At 37.4% G+C, this 23171-nt stretch overlaps 1 protein-coding gene across 4 annotated transcripts; it reads left to right on the forward strand.

Annotated features, from left to right (window-relative positions):
• The first annotated feature begins 12818 nt into the window (after positions 1-12818).
• LOC147473259 (uncharacterized) lies at positions 12819-18946 on the forward strand. 4 transcript variants are annotated; one of them, XM_086587671.1, is made up of 3 exons: positions 12819-14527; positions 17584-17671; positions 18554-18946. In XM_086587671.1, exons 1-3 carry the CDS (start codon positions 12881-12883, stop codon positions 18931-18933), a joined length of 2115 nt encoding a protein of 704 aa, XP_086443797.1. In that variant the 5' UTR covers positions 12819-12880; the 3' UTR covers positions 18934-18946. The 4 variants fall into 4 exon arrangements, 3 of the variants coding, with proteins under 3 accessions (XP_086443797.1, XP_086443796.1, XP_086443798.1); XM_086587670.1 differs by having other exon boundaries at positions 17584-18946; XM_086587672.1 differs by lacking the exon at positions 17584-17671 and having other exon boundaries at positions 18554-18691.
• Positions 18947-23171: the final 4225 nt, after the last annotated feature.

Here is a 23171-nt window from a genome sequence, read left to right on the forward strand (position 1 = left end):
ACAAAAGGTCATGGGTTCAAACCCATGAGGACACAAATTCATTCACATTTCCAACAATCCCCCACATGAATGGAATTATTAAGAAACGAAGAAAGAAAAACAAAACAAGAATGTCTGGAGTATGAAGAAGTTATGAATGGGTCAAGGTGTCATACGACTTGAACCTTCGCTTGGTTTTGTCTGTCGGGATTACTAGTTGACCCGGTGACCTTAGTCTTGAACTGTTCAACCTATATGTAAGCCAAGTCAACGGGTAATACACATAACTTCAAAAATCATCATAGAGTTCCCCGGGTTAACTCAGATAGCCATGAGCTTCCTGTGTTTCATGAGTGCTCTAGAGAACAAGCCTATAAGTTCTCATAGAAGCGGCTTTTACTTCTCACTCATATAGGTGCCTCTATCAGAGGTTAATCTTTGTATCTTTACACCCCAATGGAAAAACCAGCTATAGAAAGCATTAAGAGTATTCACTCATCCTTTAAATGATACGAAGGTACTACTACATCATAGGGATGGGTACGAGTTTTCACTCTAGGTGTAGTACCCCCACCGAAATCACCTTGATAACTTGTTTCCCATTGAACCTTGATCCCGGGATCTCCATTCCACGAAGGTTGGGTGTGTCATTATCGGTGATTTAATTAAATAGGCAATTAGTCTTTAATAGACTTTAGCCCCATCCCTCGATGTACTAAAACCGGCTCTCTAGCTAGGCCTTTTAGTTAAAGGATCAGCTAAATTTTCTTTTGACCTCACAAAGTCAATAGCTATGATCCCATCTCTTAACAACCGCCGCAGCAAGATGTTATGTCTTCAAATCGAATATGTCGAGATTTCCCATTATAGGAAGTATTTTTGGCCCTCAAGATAGCAGCTTGGCTATCATTGAAAGGAATAGAGACGAGTGGAACAGGTTTAGGCCAAAGCGGGATATCCATCAAAAATCTCGATCCACTCTGCTTCCTCACTAGCTTTGTCTAAAGCTATAAACTCAGATTCCATAGTGGAACGGGACAATGCAAGTTTGCTTAGATGATTTCCAAGACACCGCACCCCCCGCCATAGTGAACACATAACCACTAGTGGATTTAGATTCCTCGAGAATCAGCAATCCAATTGGCATCACTTTGTACCCTCAAGCCTAAATTTGGATATCTCGCCATAATGAACACCATAATTTGAAGTATATTTCAAATATCTCAATACCTCCGATAAGAGCATCCCAATGCTCATTCTTTCTTTTTATGGTGTATCTACTAAGTTTGCTTTACTTTTGTAAGCTATGTCGGGTCTAGTCGCAGTTCATAAGATACATGAGACTACCTATAACCCTAGAAAACTCTAAAGGAGATACACCTAATCCAAAGATTTTTTTGTCAAATGTATACTAGGATCATATGGTGTTCTCAGTACAGACCAAATTGATTAAATCTTTTAAGCATTTTCTCTACATAATGAGATTGAGACAAAGTAATTCCATCAGAATTATACACTATCTTAATGCCAAGAATGACATCAAATGATACCCAAATCTTTCATGTCAAAATGCTTACTCAAAAAAGATTTAGTCTTATTACGGCGGATCCTCTAAACCGGTTCCAATGATCAACATGTCATCCACATATAAACAGATAATTACACCAGATTGTTCCTCAAATTTGCAATAAATGCATTTATCTGCCTCATTAATATTAAAACCATTAGAGATTAGCACACTATCAAATTTCTCATGCCATTTGTTTAGGAGCTTGTTTGAGACCGTAAAGAGATTTCTTTAGCCTACAAACTTTTCTCTCAAGGCCTTCTAAGACAAACCATTCGGTTGATCCATATATATCTCCTCTTGTAATTCCCCATTTAGAAATGCCGTTTTTAACGTCCATTTGGTGAATTCACGAGATTACAGTAGAAGCAAAGGCTATTAACGATTCGATAGATGTAATCCTTGTCACAGAGAGTAGGTATCAAAGAAATCAAACCCTTCTCTGTTTTATAGCCTTTTGCTACTAATCTCGCTTTATATTTATCAATGGATCCATCGCGTTAGTTTCTTTCTAAATAACCATTTATTCCCAATAGTTTTACAACCAGGGGCAACTGAACCCGGCTCCCAAGTGTTATTGGTTATAATGGACTCATATTCACTTAGAATGGCCTCTCTCCAAAAATCGTCGATCAAGATGACATGGCCTCTGAATAGGTCCGAGGATCCTCCTCTACTAAGAAAGCAAGGAAAATCAGGTCCAAAAGAGGTGTTAGTCCTAGGTCTCTTGCTCCTCCCGAGTTCAATTTCATCTTCAAGTGAGAAGAATCTTCTCGAACTCTAGGAGCAAGTGTAGAAGAACTTCGGAGTCCCTCCCCGATCTCTCAATAAATGGGAATTTATCCTCAAAAAGACAAGATCCCTAGACTCAATAATGGTATTATCATCAACAAATCTATTTTTAGATTTGAAAACTAAAACCTGTAGGCACTGCTTCTTAGGTGCATACCCAATAAAGACACACCCATGAGTTTTAGGGCCAAGTTTAGTCCTCTTGGGTGTTGGTATAGATACCTTAGCCAAACACCCCCACACTTTAAAGAATCTATAAAAGTCGGTGTCCTATTTTTCCACATCTCATATGGAGTTTTATCTGTGTCTTTAAAAGGTATCTTATTCGAATATAACAGGCCGTTAGCAAAGCCTCCCCCATAGGTTCATAGAAGCCCCAGAGCTATTGATCATTGAATTGATCATATCTTTGAGAGTCCTATTTTTTCCTCTCTGCTATCCCATTGGATTAGGGGAGCATAAGGGCGATGGTCTCATGTACAATACCATTATTTTCACAAAATTTATTGAAAGGACCAGAATATTCACCTCCTCTATCGGACCTAACTATTTTTATTTTCTTGTCTAACCGGTTCTCAACTTCAGTTTTTAAGGAAATAAATTTAGCTAAGCTATCATCCTTACTCTTAAGAAGATAAATATGATGAAACGTGAAGCATCATCAATGAATGTAACAAAATATTTATTACCTCCTCTAGTCATGTAACCTTTAAGATCACATAAGTCGGTGTGAATCAATGCCAACAACTTCGGTGTTTTTTTTCTACCTTTTGAAAGGTTTCCTAGCATATTTAGATTCTACACATACTTCACATCTCTTATTTTCAGAAATAGTATTCTTGGATATGTTACCTAGATGCATCGGTTTTTAATTGAAACATTATTAACGTGTCCAAGTCTACTATGCCACGATCAAATGACTCCAACCATATAAGAGAAGTAGATGCTTTATTAAATTCAAAATCAGTTACATTGAGCTTAAACAAGCCTTCATCTAAATAACCTTTACCCACAAAGGTTCCCCTTAGTCGAACAAATTTGTCCGACTCAAAGACAAGTTTGAACCCTTCTTACTTAAAAGGGAACCGAAACCAGATTTTTCCTAATATCGAGGAACATAAAGAACATCCTTCAAATTAAGAACATTTCCGTGAACTTCAAATTAATAGTCCCTTTCCTTCAACTCTAGAAGCGGATGAGTTACCCATGAACGGACTTTCTCCTTCTCCCCAGAGGAGTGAAGGGCCTTAAATGCACTTTTAGTGCCACGGATGTGTTTAGTAGCCCGGTGTCTACCCACCGGTCAGTCATGTTACTCACCAAGTTAACCTCAGTAACCACAGCAGAAAAGTTACCATCCTGAACTACATTTGCTTGTGCCTTGTCTTTCTTCCCATCATTCGGACCTTTTTGAATTTACTGGTCCGGGGCTATATGACCTCGAGATCCGCATTACATATATGAATTTCAGGGATTGTAAGGTTTCTTTTTAAAATGAGGTTGGGGCTGTTTATTCTTGTTCGCGTATGGTTTCTTTTTGACGGGAATTTAGTTGATTTAGACTTAGAAGAACTAAGCGTTACCTTTCAACCAAAGTTAGCCTTAGCCTTCATTTCTCAAGTCTCCACATTAATTTCAGCCTTCCTGTTATCCTCCTCGATCCGAAGGTTGACGATCGGATCTTAGGGTCATCTCTTTCTTCTTATGTTTGAGACTGTTTTGTACTCCTTCCACGAGGAAGGAGTTTCTCAATGATGGAAGCAACCCGGAAGCCTTTGCAGATTTTATAACCTTCCCGCAAAAATCTCATGAATAATTATTTGCAGCTCCTCCACTGAGAAACAAATGATTTCCCATCTTCCATCTTGAATTCCGAAACTTTCCTACAAGAAACTTCTTAGAACCCTGCATCTTCAATAGCATACTTCTTATCAAGTAAACTCCACAATTCAAGATGCTTGATTCGTACCGATAAACATCATACAAATCAAGGGAAAGACAATCAAGTATATAATTTCTACATAAATAGTCTTTCTTTTCCCATCTCTCCACACCACCGTAAGCGACCCGGGTTCATCTTCATTTTCATTATAAAACGGGTTTCACAATCGAAATCCATTCAACCAATTTGAGAGTAGTTAGATAAAACCGCATTTTCATCCGCCAAAGCTTAAAATTTCGCCATCAAAAATCTCGGTTTGACGGACTTACCACTAGGTTTTTCCATCTTAGCAAGATAATAACAACAACGAGCACAATACTAGATAATAACAGATCGTTATTAGACAATCGATTTTTTTCGCCTTAAGATTGTATGAATCTAGTATCGAAAAACAAGAATAAGAAAGGAAGTAAAACTTATCATCGAGGATTGTGTTCGCACAATTTCCTTAAGACGAAAAAACGTCGGTATGGTTCTGGTTGCCGACCTCAAGCGTCTCGTCTCCCAGATACAACGCGGATGAGCGTGTCACCACCAATGACCCGGCTCTGCGGAACTCTCGGCATACTCCGGACCAGTTTTAATAAGAGGAAAAACAATGTTGTGTTTTCGTCTTTTTCTAAAACAGAGAGAGACCTTAGTTTTATAGATCTGAAAAAGCGAACTTCGGCTATTGCCTTTATTGTTTGACTCGAATCAAGGAAAGATCATTCTGATTTCAGTTTTGGAAAGAAGACCAAAAAACAAAAACAAGCCCGATTACTTTCGCACCCACGCTGGCCCCAATTGGGTGGATTTGCACCTGGCAAGGGCGTGTGTGGGCACACACGACACTAAGGTTTTCTTGAGCTCCCACCTCCCCGAGAGCCCCAAAAACCAAGGAGGTCTTGTGTGCGCCGGCGAGCACCTCCTTATATCTCTACACTATCCCTCCATAAGGACACAACCAATATAAACTTAAGAGTCTTAAGTTTAGTAACCAATGTGGGACTAAAGCCCCCCACATTAGAGTGTAGTAGATACAAAAGGTCATGGGTTCAAACCCATGAGGACACAAATTCATTCACATTTCCAACACTTACATACATCATCTACCATCAGTTTAATAGGTTCTAATTTCCAACAACATGACTCCAGAGTATTAAGTACATTCTGAATAGCCAATTTACTATCACCCTCGAACAAAAAGGAGTTATCTCCTGTACTCCTTGCTAGCTTCACTGCTATCTCTATAGCCACCATTTATGCTTCCTCTACGGAATCTTCCAGTAGCTGCCCTTTTAAGACATCCTTCATTATCCCACACAATTGCTCCAGCTGTCGCTTCTCCAGTTTCCTTGAAAAATGCAGCATCAAATCTTATTACTATCGTTCCCAATTCTATTTTAGGAAATAAGTCCTTACTAAGCCATTTATTATTTTGCATGTAATCCCTATTTTGGGACTTTTGACTCCCAATTCCCTGGTCGCCTTCAAAGGCCTTGAAGATCCTAGTCCACATTGCCAAGGTCCTCCTTATCAAACTTTCTCTCTTGATCCTGCCTTCAAACTTAACTTTATTCCTTGTCTCCCATATCTCCTACATTATGAATTTATGACCATTGCCAGTATCCCTTTATAACACCCCGTGTTTTTATTTAATATTTTTCTAGTACAATAAATAATAAAAATAATAATAAGAGATAAAATAAAATAAAAGGATAAAGATTAGAAATAGATAAGGTAAAGAGGATAAACCACATTCCCTATTTTTTTGGGGTTTTGAAAAAAAAAAGGAGTTACACAGGACTTTACACGGGGAGTTTTAACAGGGAGAGGGAGTTTTACACAGAGTGGAAAAGAGAGAAAGGAGAAGATTATTGGGATTGCTTTCTGACGATTGTTGTGTGGTGTTTTTCGTTCTCAAGTTTATATTCATTCACGTTGCTCGTAAACACAACAGAGATGAGTGGATTTTTCTTTATATTTTTCTTTGATATATATTCGCTTCAACGATATATTATTGTAATTATTAATGTCTTGTGGTTTGACAAAAGATCGGTTAGAACGGATGATGCAAGTGTTGTTTGATATGGTGTCAAGGTTAACAATTAAAATATAATGGGTAATTTCCACGTTGGTTTCCTGTTGGATAATTTCGTATGTATTAATACACTTATCTTGTGCCTGCTGGATTTCTCCTCTTAAATTTTGTTAAGGTTTGGTTACTTATATTAACTAGGAATATTTGAGAAGAAGATGAACTGAAAAAGGGCGACCTGAAAAACTACATTGCGCAGTTAGAAGTTTCTTACTAGATGGAGGTCAAATTATTTTTGGATTGACTTCATATTTATTCTGTAGTTTCATAGGACATTGTAGTCTGACATATTAAAACTTTAGATAGATCCAACGGTTGGATTTCTGTTGAGGCGTTCATAAGCGTGATAGGTCGTAGTGTTTCTACACCAAAAAAAACTATAGTGTGCAGTCTTTTGTTTATGCTTAGATGGTGACCTTTCCGTACTCGGATTTGTATGAAATTTAATCCATAGTTTTCTGACACAATGTAGTCTTCCATATTATATTTTTAGATTTATCCAACGGCTTGATATCTGTCGAGGCTTCCATTAGTGGGACTGGTCGTAGTAGAAACTACACCAGAAAAACTGATGGGCACAGTCCTTTGTTTCTGCTTAGACGGAGGTCAACCTATTATCGGATTGATCTCAAATTTAAATCTGTAGATTCTTGATATCCAATTAAATGACATATACAAATTTTAGACAGATCCAATGGTGGGTTGTCTGTCAAGGCACGGATTAACAAGGTTGTTAGAATTAGCTAAAGTTTAAAATGGATATAGTTGGGTGGTTACATGATGGCATTAGATGGTCAGTGATTATTATACTTTCAATATATTCTTACTATTGTGGAAATATTGGTGTGGAATGAAAAGATATCTATATGTTTTCTTTTATCGTGATTATTAAAATATTTGGAGAATTGGTTAAGAACTACGAAGGCTTGATTCCAATCCTGAAAGATTTGGATATGTAGGCAGCTTTGAACAAAAGTGCAGCCACTATATCTATAATATATATATTAGTTTGTGTGATAACTATGTGATTGTGTTAGAAATTGCTGTTGTTTTGAGACTGCATAAATATATATGTGTGAGATAGAAGTTGTATATGAATATAGACTTTAGTATATGTAGATCTATTTTTGGACATTAGTGTGTGTGGACTTGAATTTGGGCTAATGAACTATTTGTTTACGATATTGTGTATATGAGTGTGGTTATGTAAATTGTATTTGTTTGATTATAAGTCTGTTTACATTCAATGATCTTTAAGTGCTTGATTTGTCTTTACGCGCGAAATTGACTCTTTGCATGTGTGGTCTGTTTTGACATGAGTAATGCTAGTATAATTATAAGTGATAATAATGTTTTAATATGTCGCCCACATCTTTAGAACTCTCCACGCCTCAGGATTTGGTAATGAGATATTATGACTTGTGATGTTATGTGATAGATGAATGTGCCATGAATGACCCAATAGTTTGGACTGCCCTAGAGAGGAACTAAAGTATTCGCCTTGCAGGTTGGTCGTATTCCTTGAATGTACGGGAATGTAGGTTTGGGTATTCTTTGAATGTGGCGGGAATGACTAAGGGCATTCATTGAATGTGCCATGAATGGCCCGTTAGTATTATGATGGGTATTCCTTGAATGTGGCGGGAATGACCCAAGGTATTCATTGGATGTGCCATGAATGACCTGAGATTTTATGGCCAAAGAGGCTGTGATTATGTGTATGGAAAGCCCAGAGATGATTGTGATATAGTGATACTCGGTGGGAGAGAGGCACACGTGTATGTGTGATTTGGCAAATGTGTGGAGTGCAAATCGTGGAGTAGGAACTAAAGGTTGGGTTGAGTCCGTTTTAAAAACGAAGTTAACAAGATAATTAATAAGCAAAGTGAAATATTGATTTTACGTATGAGTGAGTTATTGCCTATGAATATTTATGTATTATGATGTATATGCTTTCTTACAAAGAAATATAGAGGTGGTTTGTGTGAGGTTATGGATGTGAAGTGTGACTGGGAATAATATTATTGAATGCTTGTGATCTTTTCTGTGATTGTGGAATGACTATAAAATGATATGTTATTATGAAAACATTAATGACTTGTAATAGTCTGAGATATATAGTTATGCACTTGGAAACTTTATGACGTAATGATGTCATGTGAATGACTATCCTTGATATAGGTGCTATGATAAGCAGTATTCTTCGAATATGCGGGACAAACTATATTGTATTAATTAGACTTCAATGTTTTAAATGAGGTTTGGTTATTAATGGAAATTTGACTGACTGAGATAAATCATTTTATTGTGATGTCTAACTCTGTTTTGTAGGAGGGTAGGATCTATTAATCTTTTCTGCAGGGACGTAAATATCCTACCCTAAGATGACATGTTGGCTTAAAGGTAAGGTACACCAAACTCATATTTAATTAGGTTATCCTATGTGCATTTAATAAATGGAATATAAGTGGTATTTATGTTGTGAGTTATTTTGGAAAAGGGGAATGATGAGTACTGTTATATGAGATTCTTGGAATTTGTATATTGGGGGTGAAATCTTACTTGGGAAGAAACTACACGCCATTTTGGAAAACGGAACTATATTGTCTTTCAAGTTGAAATGGTTGGTAATGTTATATTTATTAATTTGAAAGATTATTATATATATTTTGTTGTTAGTCTACTCATACCAACAAATTCAATTTGCTGACCCATGTTTGCTTTGTTTTGCAACGGGTGTATTCTTAGGAACATAGATGGTGGAGTCACAGTGGATAAGGACACGTGATTTGGAGTTGCTCTTGAGTCTTACGGTTTAAGATTTTCCTCAAGAAGAGTACGGTTTTGTTTTGAGATTTATGTAATAGAGTTGGTTAGTTTATTTGTAGTTTAATAATGTGATTTAAGGATTGTTCCTTTTAGTTTTCTTTTGATTTCAATTTTGTACATATCGTGTTTGATAACAGAGTTTTGGGTTTTGTTTCACCCCGGGTTTTCAGATAATTAAATATAATTGTTTTAAATATTGTCTGGATATTTGGGGTGTGACACCCTTTCTCTGCAACTCCTTCATCTTAGTCCTTGGTCCACTGCATGAACATGTCCAACCACTCCCTTATAGTATTGCCAGCCAACTCTTCTACTTTGCCCTCAAGATTAGATGCAAACCAAATCGATTTAACCCATTCACATTGAAAAAACAGGTGTACAGAATCCTCTTGTTCTGCCCCACAGAAAAGGCAAGAGAAATCTCCCTTCATCCCTCTTCTACTGAGTAAATCCCCAGTTGGAAGACTTCCCATGTATAGTTTCCACAGAAAAATTTGTATGCTGGCTGTGATTGGGAGTTTTCGGATAGCTTTAACAGACCTTATGTTAAAAGAAGAAGACTGTGCTATCTCTTGGTTTCCCAGAAGCTTATGATATTCAGACTTAACAGTAAGGGTACCATTTCTAGTTCCCATCCATCTTAGCTTATCCTTACCACCATAACTTGGTATGATAAGAACTTGCTTAATGAGATTGCTTATAGTAGATGGGAATAGGTGATCAACCCTATTTGTATCCCATCCACTACCATCCTCCAGCATAATTAATGTCCTTTACTTTAAGATCTTGTAACTCAGACCTCATAGACACCAACTCACTAATAGTGAGTGACATATGATTTATGTTCAGCCAGGGTTGATTCATCAGGGATACCTCATCCCCTTTCTCTATACTCCATACACACCCATCAATGAGATTTATAGCCACCCTATGTATCTCTTTCCAGAACCAGGAAGCAGTAGGGGGTGAGTTTTCTTTCACATCAAACTAATTTCTTCCATATACAGCCATGAAAGTTTTTGCCCATAGAGAAGTATTATCAGTGTAAGCCTTCCAAGCCACCGTGGCTATCATAACTCTATTCATATCTTGAGTTTTCCTGAATCCTAAGCCACCTTGAGTCTTAGGCTTACAAATGCTATCCCACCCCATGGTATGGATGCTTTTACTCTCCTCTGTGCCTGCCACCAAAAATTCCTACAAGCCTTATCTATCTTCTCACAAGTAGAAGTTGGAAGAAGATAAGTAGCCATTGCAAAAATAGGTGTGGCTTGTACTACAGTCTGGATGAGAGTAGTTCTTCCAGCAAGAGAAAGAACTTTAGCCTTCCATCCCTTTATTTTCCCATGTACCTTGTCAACCAAGTAATCAAAGTCCTCACTTTTCTTTCTAGAGAGTATAATAGGAACCCCTAGATACTTATTTTTTCTATAAAAAAACCTCATATTTCAAAACTTTTTCAAAATCTTTTTATGTTTATTATTTACATTTCTACTGCTATATATGCTAGACTTTTCATAATTAATCTTTTGACCAGACACCTTACAGAAATCTTCCAAAATCTTTTTCAAATACCAACTCTCTTTGAGATTAGCTTTTGTAAAAAAAATGAGGTCATCAGCATACAGTAAGTGAGTGATAGGAGGAGCTTCTTTTTTAATCTTAATACCATGCAGCGCAACTCCCCCTTGTGTTCAGCTGAAGCTATCATTCTAGACAGAGCTTCTGAGACCATGATAAACAGATAAGGGGAGAGAGGATCTCCCTATCTCAGACCTCTGCTAGGAATAACAGTCTCCAGAGGAGCCCCATTCAAAAGCACACAAACATTGGGAGATGAGGAATCTTCACCTTTCATTGAAACCCAATCTATAGAAAATCTTATCTATAAAAGACCACTCAACTCTATCATAGGCTTTAGACATATCCATTTTTAAAGCTACAAACCCATTTTTAGTTTTCATATGTCTCATATTATGGAAAATCTCACTAGCCAAACCTATATTAACTCCTATATTCCTACCTTTTATGAAAGCTCCTTGAAAAGAAGAAACTATTTTGTTTATATGTGCTTTTAATCTATTAGCCAAAAATTTAGATATGATTTTATAGCAAAAAATACATAGACTAATAGGTCTAAATTTTTAGTTTTGAATACAGAGAATGAGCAGGTGTCAACTAGTACAGTTGGTAAAACCTTTGGATGACGGTACCAGAGGTTTTGGACTCTAATCCCGCAAGCATCAAATAGTGCCATTTTGGCTGAAATGCCAAAGTTAGGATTCAAGAATGAATGAAAATCAAAGGAACTATATATGTGGTTGGTGAAAATTAAAGGAATTATAATTCAAGATCTAAATCTAGTACAACTTTTTTCCTGCCAAAGTTCGTGGGTGTGGGCAGTTACATTATGTCATTATACATCGAGAGAAGGCAAGTAGTCCGAAGTTCTGAACTGAAAGATGCTAATACTTTATACGAAAAGGTCCGTGTTTTACAACAGTAGGTTGAAATAATTAAGTTATTTAGGTTGGGAAATAGTCTCGAGATCTGTTTGATTTGTGCAAACGATGAGTATAATGTGATTGCATTCGTGAGTCTTAATGAAGGCTCCCATTCAGCCAAAGTTATCCAGCGGCAAAATGAAGAGGCAACGTGAAAAATTAGATTAGTAATAAGTACACTTAGCTCATTTGAGCTTGATCTGAACATTTAGAAGTGTCCATAAATACTGATTTCAGCCTTTTAATGGTAATGATATGGACAATCTAATGCATATTTCGTCAATATAGATAAGCCCACAAGTATCCTGGTAGAACGAGTCATTTGCAACTTTGAAGAATGAAGATCGACGTATTGGTCCAAGACATACACTGAAAACGGTAGTTTGATTAGCACATTACTTTGGTATTTATCTTATTCTGATTAGAAATTCTTCTCAAGTCTACTTTCTCCAGGCTAGCCTTTTCTCAAAGTATTTTTATTTCGGAGTGTTTGGGTATGGATGGAGAGAGACTATCGTCACTTCGGTATGGCTCAAGTGAGACTTACTTAAATTAACATCCTACACTACTACGTAATTAAGAAAAAAAAAAGCGTACTGGCTACAAAAGTATTATGATATTCTTTTGTGTATGCCATATTGCCATGTACGTGATCGATTACAGTATACGTCAAGGAATGTTTTTCAGTAATAAACAATCCAATTACATCAGAGGAATCCATTTTTGTCCACTGGCAAAGACAAGAACATAGTAGTAGTGTAGTACTATCTGAATTCTGAACACAGGCGACCTTGACAAGGTTTTTGTCCAAGGAATACAAATAGATCGAGAAATGGAGAGATCAATTTTTCCACATAATTATCAACAGCTCGTCACATGGTTGGTAAAAAATGGGTCACTTTACGTCTTTACATACATGACGATCACATATGTGTTTTGATGTTATGTTTTATAACTAGGGTATGCCTGTGCCGTACGGCACTGATAGTATGATAGAGTCGCCTGCGATGCTAACTCTGTAGAAGCAGCCTGAACTTGAACACACCCCCCTCCCCCGTTTTGATTCGATTATACTGGCTATTGTTCTATTTATGGTCAAGAATGATTATTAGGCTGTAAAAGAAATCACATTACCAATCCAGCTCTTTCTCATAAATACACCAGATAATCATTCCCTTTCCTCAACCATGGAACACATATCTCATATCCTATCCCAAGCTCATATTACTGAGTCCCAAGAAGAGAGCAAAATAATGGAAATACCAAGAGAATTACTGATCAAATCTAGAGCTCGATGGGAAGCTTCACTCATCGGAAAAATCATCTCAGACAGCGAACAACAACCAAATGAGATCATGAAGGCTATCCGTCAGAAGTGGAATCTGAGAAAGACACTAGATATTGTGGTCGTACCTGGAAACAAGTTTATCCTAAGCTTCGAGAAAGAAATCGATAAAGCTCGAATCTTGAAGGATCAGCCTTGGCAAATTTTAGGCTATCTTTTTGTTCTAAAAGCATTCTCTCCAAACCTAAACCCTCAAGATATCATCTTTACCCATCAGGAGTTCTGTATAACTTTTGAAGGACTGCTTTTAGAACATTTAATGCCTGAAGTCATAAGATACCTGGCATCAGCGGCTGGAAGTGTAACAACTGTTTACACACCTGATAACTCACCACGAGATGCTACTGGCTACAAAGCAAAAGTGAATGTGGAGCTGGATCGCCCATTCGCACAAGGAACAATGGTCAACACATTTGATGGAGGAAGAAAATGGGTCGATTTCATTTATGTGGGAATTCCCAACTACCACTGCCTCTCATGCCACTGCATAGGACATGATACCTACAACTGTCAAGGTATTCCACACCCACCACCCATCATACAACAACTGCTTCTTGAAGCACCTGCAATAAACACAATTTATGATGTGGAGAAACCAGAGAATCCTCCAGCGTCATCTGCAGAGGAAACACACCACCAAAGTATGCTTTTTGGTGGTACAGTTACACAAGAAAGCACAGGCCGGAACAGTGATATTCCACCACGAGCTGAAGCTGGACACGTGGATGGCAAAGAAAATATCCCAGAAAAAATCTCTTCATCAACTATGGGCCGGACCTCGGGACCAATAACTCCAAAGCCCAACAAGAAAAGGGCCCAAACCAAGAAAAAGGGAGAAAAGGTCGGTTCACTACCAATCTCTATTCCCCATCTGATAGCTTCTCAAATCACCATCTCCTCAACCAGCAGCCCAAATATCAATCACTCACCACCAACTTCACCAAACAAAATAATTGCCAAAAGATCTTACAAATCAAAAGGAAAGATGGTGGATTCAACAAACAAGCACCCACCAAAAAAGAGGAAAATTAACTTCTCCATTCAAAATCCACCAGCAACACCAACAACTTCCTCTGAACTCGGATACTACACACCACAACCACCGGCCACACAATCACAACTCAACAACTCACTCATCGAGTTTGTCCAAACTTCAAGGGTGCATGAAGAATCCGCAAATAACCAAGCAGGAATCACTGCAGATATGGTTTGGAACTTTGTCAACAATCCACAGGTCACTCAGCTACTGTACTCACAAGGACTAGCTGTCCGAACAGTTATGGAAGAGAACGATTGGGATTATACACAGCTGAATTCCCAAATGCATAACCCAATATCCTTCATGGAAACCAACAATCTCACACATACCCCAGGCTTTGAATATCAACAGAACTACGCATTATCTTCTGAGCAAGCATATGGGATGCAGCAAATGGAAATTGGATCGGCTTCTCTTGGTTCGGCTTCAAACCCAATCTATCCTGAACAGGTAATCCACCGATACATTTGTTCATACTTATACTCCACATCATCTAAACATTATGTGAAAATTTCCTCTGATAATCATGAGTATAAATGTCAGCTGACAATTGCTGTTGATATTATCAATTTCCGGACACCCCATCAGTTGTACATAAATCACCATTCCTATATAGCACATAAGATTCATTTATACTGGAACCAATGTTTGTTGAGATTGTTACTTACACTTTATACTGTTTATGCACTTGTAATTCCAATCTATTTTACTTCTCTGATATATCTAGAAGTCGGCTTTTCCTTTAGAAGTATGAGAACTCTGAGCTGGAATTGTCGGGGCTATTGTAACACTTATACAATCCGACACTTAAAAGACCTTATTGCAACAAACAATCCTGATATAATCTTCCTTTCTGAAACAAAATCATCTGACCCTCAGCTAAACACATCTCTTCTCAGACTGAATTATCCTAATCATCTTGTTATTCCTGCTAATAACAAGGCAGGAGGTCTATGCCTACTATGGAAAGGGGGTATATCCATTACCACCATTTCGACCACCTATAACTCCATCACTGCTCATATAAATCTTCACACAAACAATCACTGGATTGCTTGTTTCTTTTATGGAAGTCCCTATAAACCTTGTAAGGATAAAAGTTGGGAACCTATAAGAGTTCTATCATCTTTCAATCATCCTATTCTCATCATAGGAGATCTCAATATTCTGTTGGACCACTCGAGGAGAGTTCAAGTAAGCATCCATACCAGTTTATAGATGGTGAACCAGCACATTCCATCATAAACAATCTGGCTCTTATTGATATTGGTTTCAAAGGTTATCCCTTTACTTGGTCTAACAAAAGAGTGGGTCTAGAAAATGTCCAAAAAAGATTAGATAGAGTTTTAGTAAATGATGCCTGGCTCATCAAGTTCCCTGATGCTATTCTCTTTCACAAAGCAGCTATTGGTTCTGATCATTGCCCCATTCTCCTTGACTCCCATCCACAGTCTACTTCCCTTCCAAAACAATTCAAATTCCATCACATGTGGATAGATCACCCAGAATATCCTAATATCATAACAGATGCTTGGAACAGAGTCCACCTCCATCACCCAACACCCTCTCATCTGATCTTTGGGAAACACATCTCTTCCGTCAAAAAAGCCCTTAGGTGCTGGAATAAGACTTCTTTTGGCAACATTTTCCAGCAGATTTCCTTTCTTAAAAAAACTATTGCTTGCATTCAAACTAAAAGTCCAACAAAAGAGAATGTGGCTTTAGAGCATAAAGCCTTAAGGGACCTTGATAGTTTGCTTGATAGTGAGGAAAAACTGTGGAAACAAAAATCAAGAGATAAAGATGTCATAGAAGGGGACAAAACACTCATTATTTTCACATCAAAACTTTAAGACACAGGAAGTATAATAAGATTGAGTGTCTAAAAGACTCTAAAGGTACATGGTTCACTTCTCATAAAGATATTGGCAACATAGTGGTAACGCACTTCCACACACTCCTCACTGAACATAACACTGTTAATACCATGCTGATTTCTGAGCTCTTCGCCAACTCTATCTCCAATGAGGATAATATAGATATACAAAGACCTGTCACTCATGCAGAAGTTAAGGAGGTGGTTTTCAGCATTGGGGGTCTCAAAGCCCCTGGGCCTGATGGCTTCCCAGCTATTTTCTACCATAAGTCTTGGGACTTAATTGGTGGAACGGTCTTTAATTTGGTTTCTAAATTCTTCTCTGAAGGTCATTCCTTAGAAAACATCAATCAGACCAACATTTCTTTGATTCCAAAGTGCCCCAATCCTGTCTCCTGTGAGGACTACAGACCTATAAGTTTATGCAACATATCTTATAAAATCATTTCTAAACTTCTTTCCAACAGGTTGAAAGAATCTGTGGCAAAATGCATTTCTCCATTTCAAAGTGCTTTTGTGCCACAGAGACAGATAAGTGATAATGTTATCTTGGCCCATGAAATAATGCATACCTTAAAACATAAAAAGGGCAAATCTGGTCTTATGGCTATAAAGATTGACATGTCCAAAGCCTTCGACAGAGTCAGCTGGTGTACCATTATTTCCACTCTTAAGTCTCTGGGGTTTGACCCTAAGATTGTACATCTTGTTAATCAATGTATAAACTCACCTCATTTCTCTCCTGTTATTAATGGCACTCCTGGCGGCCACTTCAAATCATCTAGGGGTCTCAGACAAGGTGATCCTCTATCACCCATTCTTTTCATTTTGTGCATGGAGATTTTATCTAGAATTTTAGAAAAAAAGACCTCGGATAATAAAATACATGGGATCAAGATTTCTAGAAACAGCTCTGCTATATCACATCTTCTATTTGCAGATGATGCTTTCATCTTTTGTAGAGCTAATATGAAAGAAGCAACTGAGTTACTTCATGCTTTAGAACTATTCGGTTCTGCCACGGGACAAGAGATAAATTTTGGGAAATCTGGGGTTCACTTTAGTAAAAACTTACCCATGGACCAAGCCAATAGCATTAAGCAGTTACTGAATATGAGATCCATCCAAGTTGGGGAAAAGTATCTTGGCTCTCCCCTCTTTCTTGGGCAGCCTAAATCTGAGATCTTCAACAGTCTTATTTGTAAAGTGAATAATAGGATCTCAGGTTGGAAGAGCAAGGTGCTCTCCCAAAATAGAAACATTACTCATTAAGTCCATCTCATCAGCTATTCCTACATACCAAATGAGTACTTTTCTGCTGCCTCTAAAAGTCACAACTACTATAAATGCCCTTCAAAGGGATTTTTGGTGGGGAACTAGCACTGGTAAGAAGCACCCTCTTTATCTCAAAAATTGGAGTTTCATTTGTAAATCCAAAAGACAGGGTGGTCTGGGTATTAGAGATGCACAGTTAGATAATCTAGCTCATCTAAGTAAAATTCTTTGGTATATCATTTCTAACCCTTCATCTTTCTTAGCACAACAACTGAAAGGTAAGTATTTCAACTCATCTACTGCCTTAAACTCAACACATGTACATAATATATCTTGGTTCTGGCATGGTATGCAGAAAATTCATAATAAGATCAAAGAAAACTCTATCTGGCAAACCGGAGATGGCAATAATATCAACATGTGGACAGACTCTTGGATTCCAGGTATGCATAAAGGGAGAGTACCTAACTCTACTATACCAAACCAGTCTTACAAATGTGTGTCAGAACTCATTAATCACCACACCAGAACCTGGAACATCAACCTTCTCAATCAACTATTTGATCACCCAACCAGCCTCAACATACAACATATATACCTACCTAGATCACAACTAGAAGACAAACTTCATTGGTCTCTCACAAAGAAAGGTGCGCACTCAGTCAAGTCTATGTATCACCTATTGAGTTCTCACAATACAGAATCAATCATCCCAACAACCAATCTAGCCTTCTGGAATAACACCCACTGCCCAAGAGAATCTCTTTTTGCTTGGAAATGTTATCATGAAATTCTACCAACTAGGGAACACCTAGCTCAAATTATGCATATAAATGACAAATCTTGTTTACTATGTGGAATGCCTATAGAGTCTGTACATCATATATTGTTAGTTTGCCATTTCACTAGGAGAATATGGGCTACTATCCCCTGGAGTGTCAGATTATCTCAATTTGAGCACTTGCAGGTTAAACAGTGGATAGACTTGTGGTTTAATCCACCTTCTAAGTGGCCCATAAATAAAAAAATTTGGACAAAATTCTGTTTGTACTTGTACTGGAAAATTTGGTTGGAAAGATGCTCTGTCTTTCATGAAAAAAGAAGACCTAATTTGTTCAAAATTTCACAGCTTGTTAAATATTTCTTTGATGCTACTGAGAACCAGAACTTGCAGGAAACACAACTGAACCACAAGAAGGAAATGCACTGGAGTCCACCTGCTATTAATCATGTCAAGTTAAACGTTGACGCCTCGTACATACAAGGGAAAGACTCATGCTATGGGTTTGTTCTAAGGGACTCTAATGGATGTTTTTTGGGTGCAGGATCAGAACATGGCAGAGATAGCAATCCAGAAGAAGCAGAATGCAGAGGAGTGCTCCAAGGCATTAAATGGAGCTTAAAGTTCAAAGTGCAGAACTTGGAAGTGGAAACTGACTCCCAAAGTGTCAGCATCTTTTTGGAGAAGAAGAATGCAAATATATCATGGTCTTCTCAACTACTACTTTTTGATGCTTTAGATCTGTTAACTGCTGTAAATAGCTATTGTACAAAATGGGTAAGCAGATCTGGAAATAAGGTTGCTCACAGGCTTGCAGAGCAGGGTAGATCTCATCCTGTGTTCACAGAATGGATTCAAAACCCACCCCCTTGGTTATGTAACTACCTGAACTCTGATACATTTCATGTAAATTTTGGTCCTTAATATATATATATATATATATATATATATATATATATATATATATATATATATATATATATATATATATATATGATGATTATCAAAAAAGGCTGAGAAACTCGACATCACACTAACTTGAACCACCTGAGGGGTGATTTGGATAGAACCTCCCCATTATTTGATGACTTTCCAATGTTTTGGATCATGTTAAAAGGCTGCAAAGACAATTCTCATTCAATAAATCGGGTAGTGATTTGCACATATGTTCTAGACTCATTCATCTAAATGGACTTAAACATAGAAGAACATCAATTAAGCCAAATGAAATAAGAACAATATGAGAAACAGATACATAATCAGATTCCCACAAATGGTTTGAATGAGGACATCAAAACAGTACCAAAAAGAGCACCCACAAAAGTATGTCAAGTACAAAAAAAAGTAGCAAAAGTACAGATAACATTGTTGACAATCATAACTCTTCCAGAAACTCCAGCCTCGTTCGCCAATGTCAAGGTCATTATCATAAATCCCAAGCCCTGAGGAAACTTCATCGAAGAAGTATGTAATTATCTGTTTTAAATTCGTTAAATAGAGTGAGTAGGAAATACTATATATACTGAAGAGAAGAAGAAATTGACAATTTAGAAGTGAAACAATGAACGATTGTATTCACCTCTAGACTCTTTTCTAGTTTTGGAACAAGCAAATATGTAACGCCCCAAAACTCAAACAATTACAAACTTATGACACGTGGTTTTTATAGTAAAATTTCTATATTTTTGACATTTCATAAATATAAACCTGTCATAACCTGAAAAATCACAATCATATATTTCTCATTGGTTAATCTAGTTACTTAACCGTCTCGACAAATGCCAGAGCTGTCAAATAACTGGCTTACAAAAATGAGACCACTTCAACATTATGACTTAGTACACCAAAGTATTTGAATGTCTCGACTAATGCCAGATCATCAAAACACCTCGTACAAAGTCATTACCGAAAGCACAAGTAAAATACATACATCAGAGTCCCATAACTATCAAAAGGTCTACACCCATAACAAATGATATTTACAATGTATACATATACCATATTTCCTAAAATTTTCATTGGGGTAGTTCCATAAATGCGACTTTCTGTAACACTAATAAATCAAAGAACAAACAATAGCCACCAAAATGCTACCTACACTAAAATACCTATAAAAGTAGCAGAACCAAATCAAAGCTCAAATCAATCAAAATTAATACTTTTTGACAAACCCAAAACCAAAAAATAGAACCCTTAATAAATAAGCAAATAAATACCTATAACAACACCAGAAGAAGCTTTACATAGAAGAAAACAAATAATTCATCTCTGGCTAAATGATTTTAAAATGAACTAAATCTTTACATGGAAAATCAAAGAGATTGAGTTATAAGAGAAGAGATGTTACCTGTTTCACTTGATCTGAGAATCAGCAGAGATCACTAAGTTATAGTGATTGGCCAAGGTCCCATCGTCACGTTCATGGATGAAAAAATTAAACAACACAATAAGTAGAGAGACCAGGGAAGGAAAAATGAAAAAATGAAAAGGAACATACCTGAGAATCAGCAGAGATCACTAAGTTTGAAGATATGAGAATTGAAATTTCTTTGTTTAGCTAAATACCATATAAACAGACGTCACCATTTAGTAGGAATTGAAATAGATTTGTATAGAACTATAAATTCAGGTGTTGTAAGATCAAAAAGAAGAAATTAGGGGGGGGGGGGAAACTAACCAAGGTTCGCAAAAAGTTCTTTAACGCAATACTGACAAAATGTAATTACACACTAACTCGCAAAACCTACATAATTTGAACGAAGCAAATTAACCAAGTAAGAGCAAATACAAATGTATCAATTTGATGACTATAAATTCAGTGAGAAACTACTCAACATGTGACTATAAATGAAAAGAACTTACGGATTATAATAAGACTCCTGGGTAAACAAAGTTTGGGGTGTGACTTTCTGAATTTGGAGGGAGGAGAATACTGATTCTGTCTGAAGAAGTGCACCTTGATAGTGCGACATATAATTGACCGTGGCTGAAAACTTCAGTGTGAAGGTCAATCCCCACATACTTCACCGATTGTCCTTGTGACTTATTTATAGTCATTGCATAAGCAACACGCACAGGAAACTGTCTTCTTGTCATATGAAAAGGAAAATCAGAAGACGACGTTGACAAAGATATTCTTGGAATAAATGCATGATTACCCGCTTTTTCACCAGTCAAAATTCTTGTGAAAAGAACGTGAGGTCGACAGTGGACCACCATCAATCGGGTTCCATTGCATAATCCATCTTTGGGAGCAATATTTTGCAACAACATTATAGGACAACCGACTTTTAGGTTGAGACGAAACGGTGGTAGACCAGCTGGATCAAGTGAGTTTAGGTACTCATTTGGGTATTGATTAATATTGGCTGGATTCGTTGCATCCTCGTCTGCCATTTTGTCTGCAGCTAGAAAGAGAGTACTTTCCCCTGGGAACATATTTAAAGCTGCTGCATTAATATCATTGACATCATCATTGCGTGCAGATAGAATTGTGCGCTCAGTTAAATATTCTGGTGTAACTGTGGTAGGTTGATTTAGCTGAGGATATGTAGTAGAAATGAGATCCTGAAGATTTGCACATTGATGAATTATTGATGGTAGTTCAACTGTCTCACTTGGGTCACTTCCTATCTAATTAACCAGAAAATAGTAATGAATATTAGTACGAATAAAAATAGTACAAAGAATGATGTAAATGAATATCAATATTAAGCAAAATAGTACAAAGAAAAATACACAGTTTGGTACCTCTATTAAGAAATTTGCAAACGCAATATTTGCAGACTTTCCATTTTCCAATCGCATGTTTTGGGCAAGAGTTAGAACATGAATGTGACTCCAGAGGAAGGAAGACCGCAAGGAAGCACGCATAATCTGTTCTCGAACCCCTTTGGGTATAACTGGAAGGCATTGACGGAAGTCACCACCAAGTACAACTGTTATTCCACCAAAAGGTTTATTATTGTCGCGAGTATCCCGAAGTGTCGCGATCAATCGCCTCCACACAAAACTTATTTTGCATTGGGACTTCATCCCAAATAATAAGTTTAGCTTCCCTGAATAATTTGGCATGCATTGAATTCTTACTAAACCCACAAACAGAGGTATCAAGAATATCTAGTGGGATGCGAAAGGTCGAGTGAGTAGTACGACCACCAGCCAATAGTAATGAAGCTATTCCGGATGAAGAGACCATAATAACAATATGCCCCTCAGCATGACACGTAGCAGCGATTGTGTTGTAAACAAAAGTTTTGCCCTCGCTCCTCGCCGCTTCTATTAAAAAGAAGAGTTTTCCTAAATTTTGGGAAACGGAATCTATCACTGTTTGATATGAAAAGCGTTGCTCTGCATTTAGGAGAACCCTGTTGCCATGTGGTTTTGCATTTTGAGGATCAAACTAAAATTGTCGCTGGTCCCATATGAGTCGGTTTGCAACAACTAAGTTCCATCTTGTAGTTAACAAAGGCAGCGACATTAGAGGGAAATTAGATAGTGATTTACCTGACTCTATCAAAATCTCATTTAAGAGAAATAAACCATAATCTTGCACTTTAGCAGGGGTAGGTTCTGGAATGTTGAACATTGTGCAAAGCTTATGTGGAAGGTCATCACATATATTTTCCCAAAAATCATTCCACAATGTTTGGGGTTGCAAAGGATTACACTCTGTGAGAATAACACAAAATAGTCGGCGAAGATGATATCCAGTCTACATGACTGAAGCTTCCTGTAGACATTGCACCCATTCGCTGTCATTTTCCAGAAGTCCACGTGCAACACATGCATCTTTAAAAGTTGGAAGTGGAGGACCATTATCAATCCTTTTCAGATCATCAAATGATTGAGGTCCTTTTACAACGGTTATAAGTAAGCGCAGGTAAAATCGCTCACCGGAATTAGGACTGGCGAAATACATTCTACCAATAGCAAATTTTCCCTCTCGTATCCTTCTTGTCCAAGTCCGAGATTGTTTGTTCCGACATATAGTATTCGGGAACTCTTGATAAGTGAGGCTTCTTGCTCTTAAATCTGATGCACAACAATCAAAGAAGGCAATCAAAGTTGACTTTTTGGCGCCCGCCCTTGATAGTATATCATGTATTGGTTCATCGCCTTTATAAACTACGCTGTGCATTCTAGGGAGATGCCAAGCCTGC

Source organism: Coptis chinensis, unplaced genomic scaffold, assembly GCF_015680905.1.
Source record: "Coptis chinensis isolate HL-2020 unplaced genomic scaffold, ASM1568090v1 utg3028_pilon_pilon, whole genome shotgun sequence".
NCBI classification, from domain to species: domain Eukaryota; kingdom Viridiplantae; phylum Streptophyta; class Magnoliopsida; order Ranunculales; family Ranunculaceae; genus Coptis; species Coptis chinensis.

Excerpts from the sequence above, each read along its gene's own strand:
- LOC147473259 (XM_086587670.1), top strand. The coding sequence starts at position 12,881 with ATGGAACACATATCTCATATCCTATCCCAAGCTCATATTACTGAGTCC. Across the intron at positions 14,528-17,583 it reads ACCCAATCTATCCTGAACAG|AAAATTCATAATAAGATCAA; the intron begins GTAATCCACCGA and ends CATGGTATGCAG.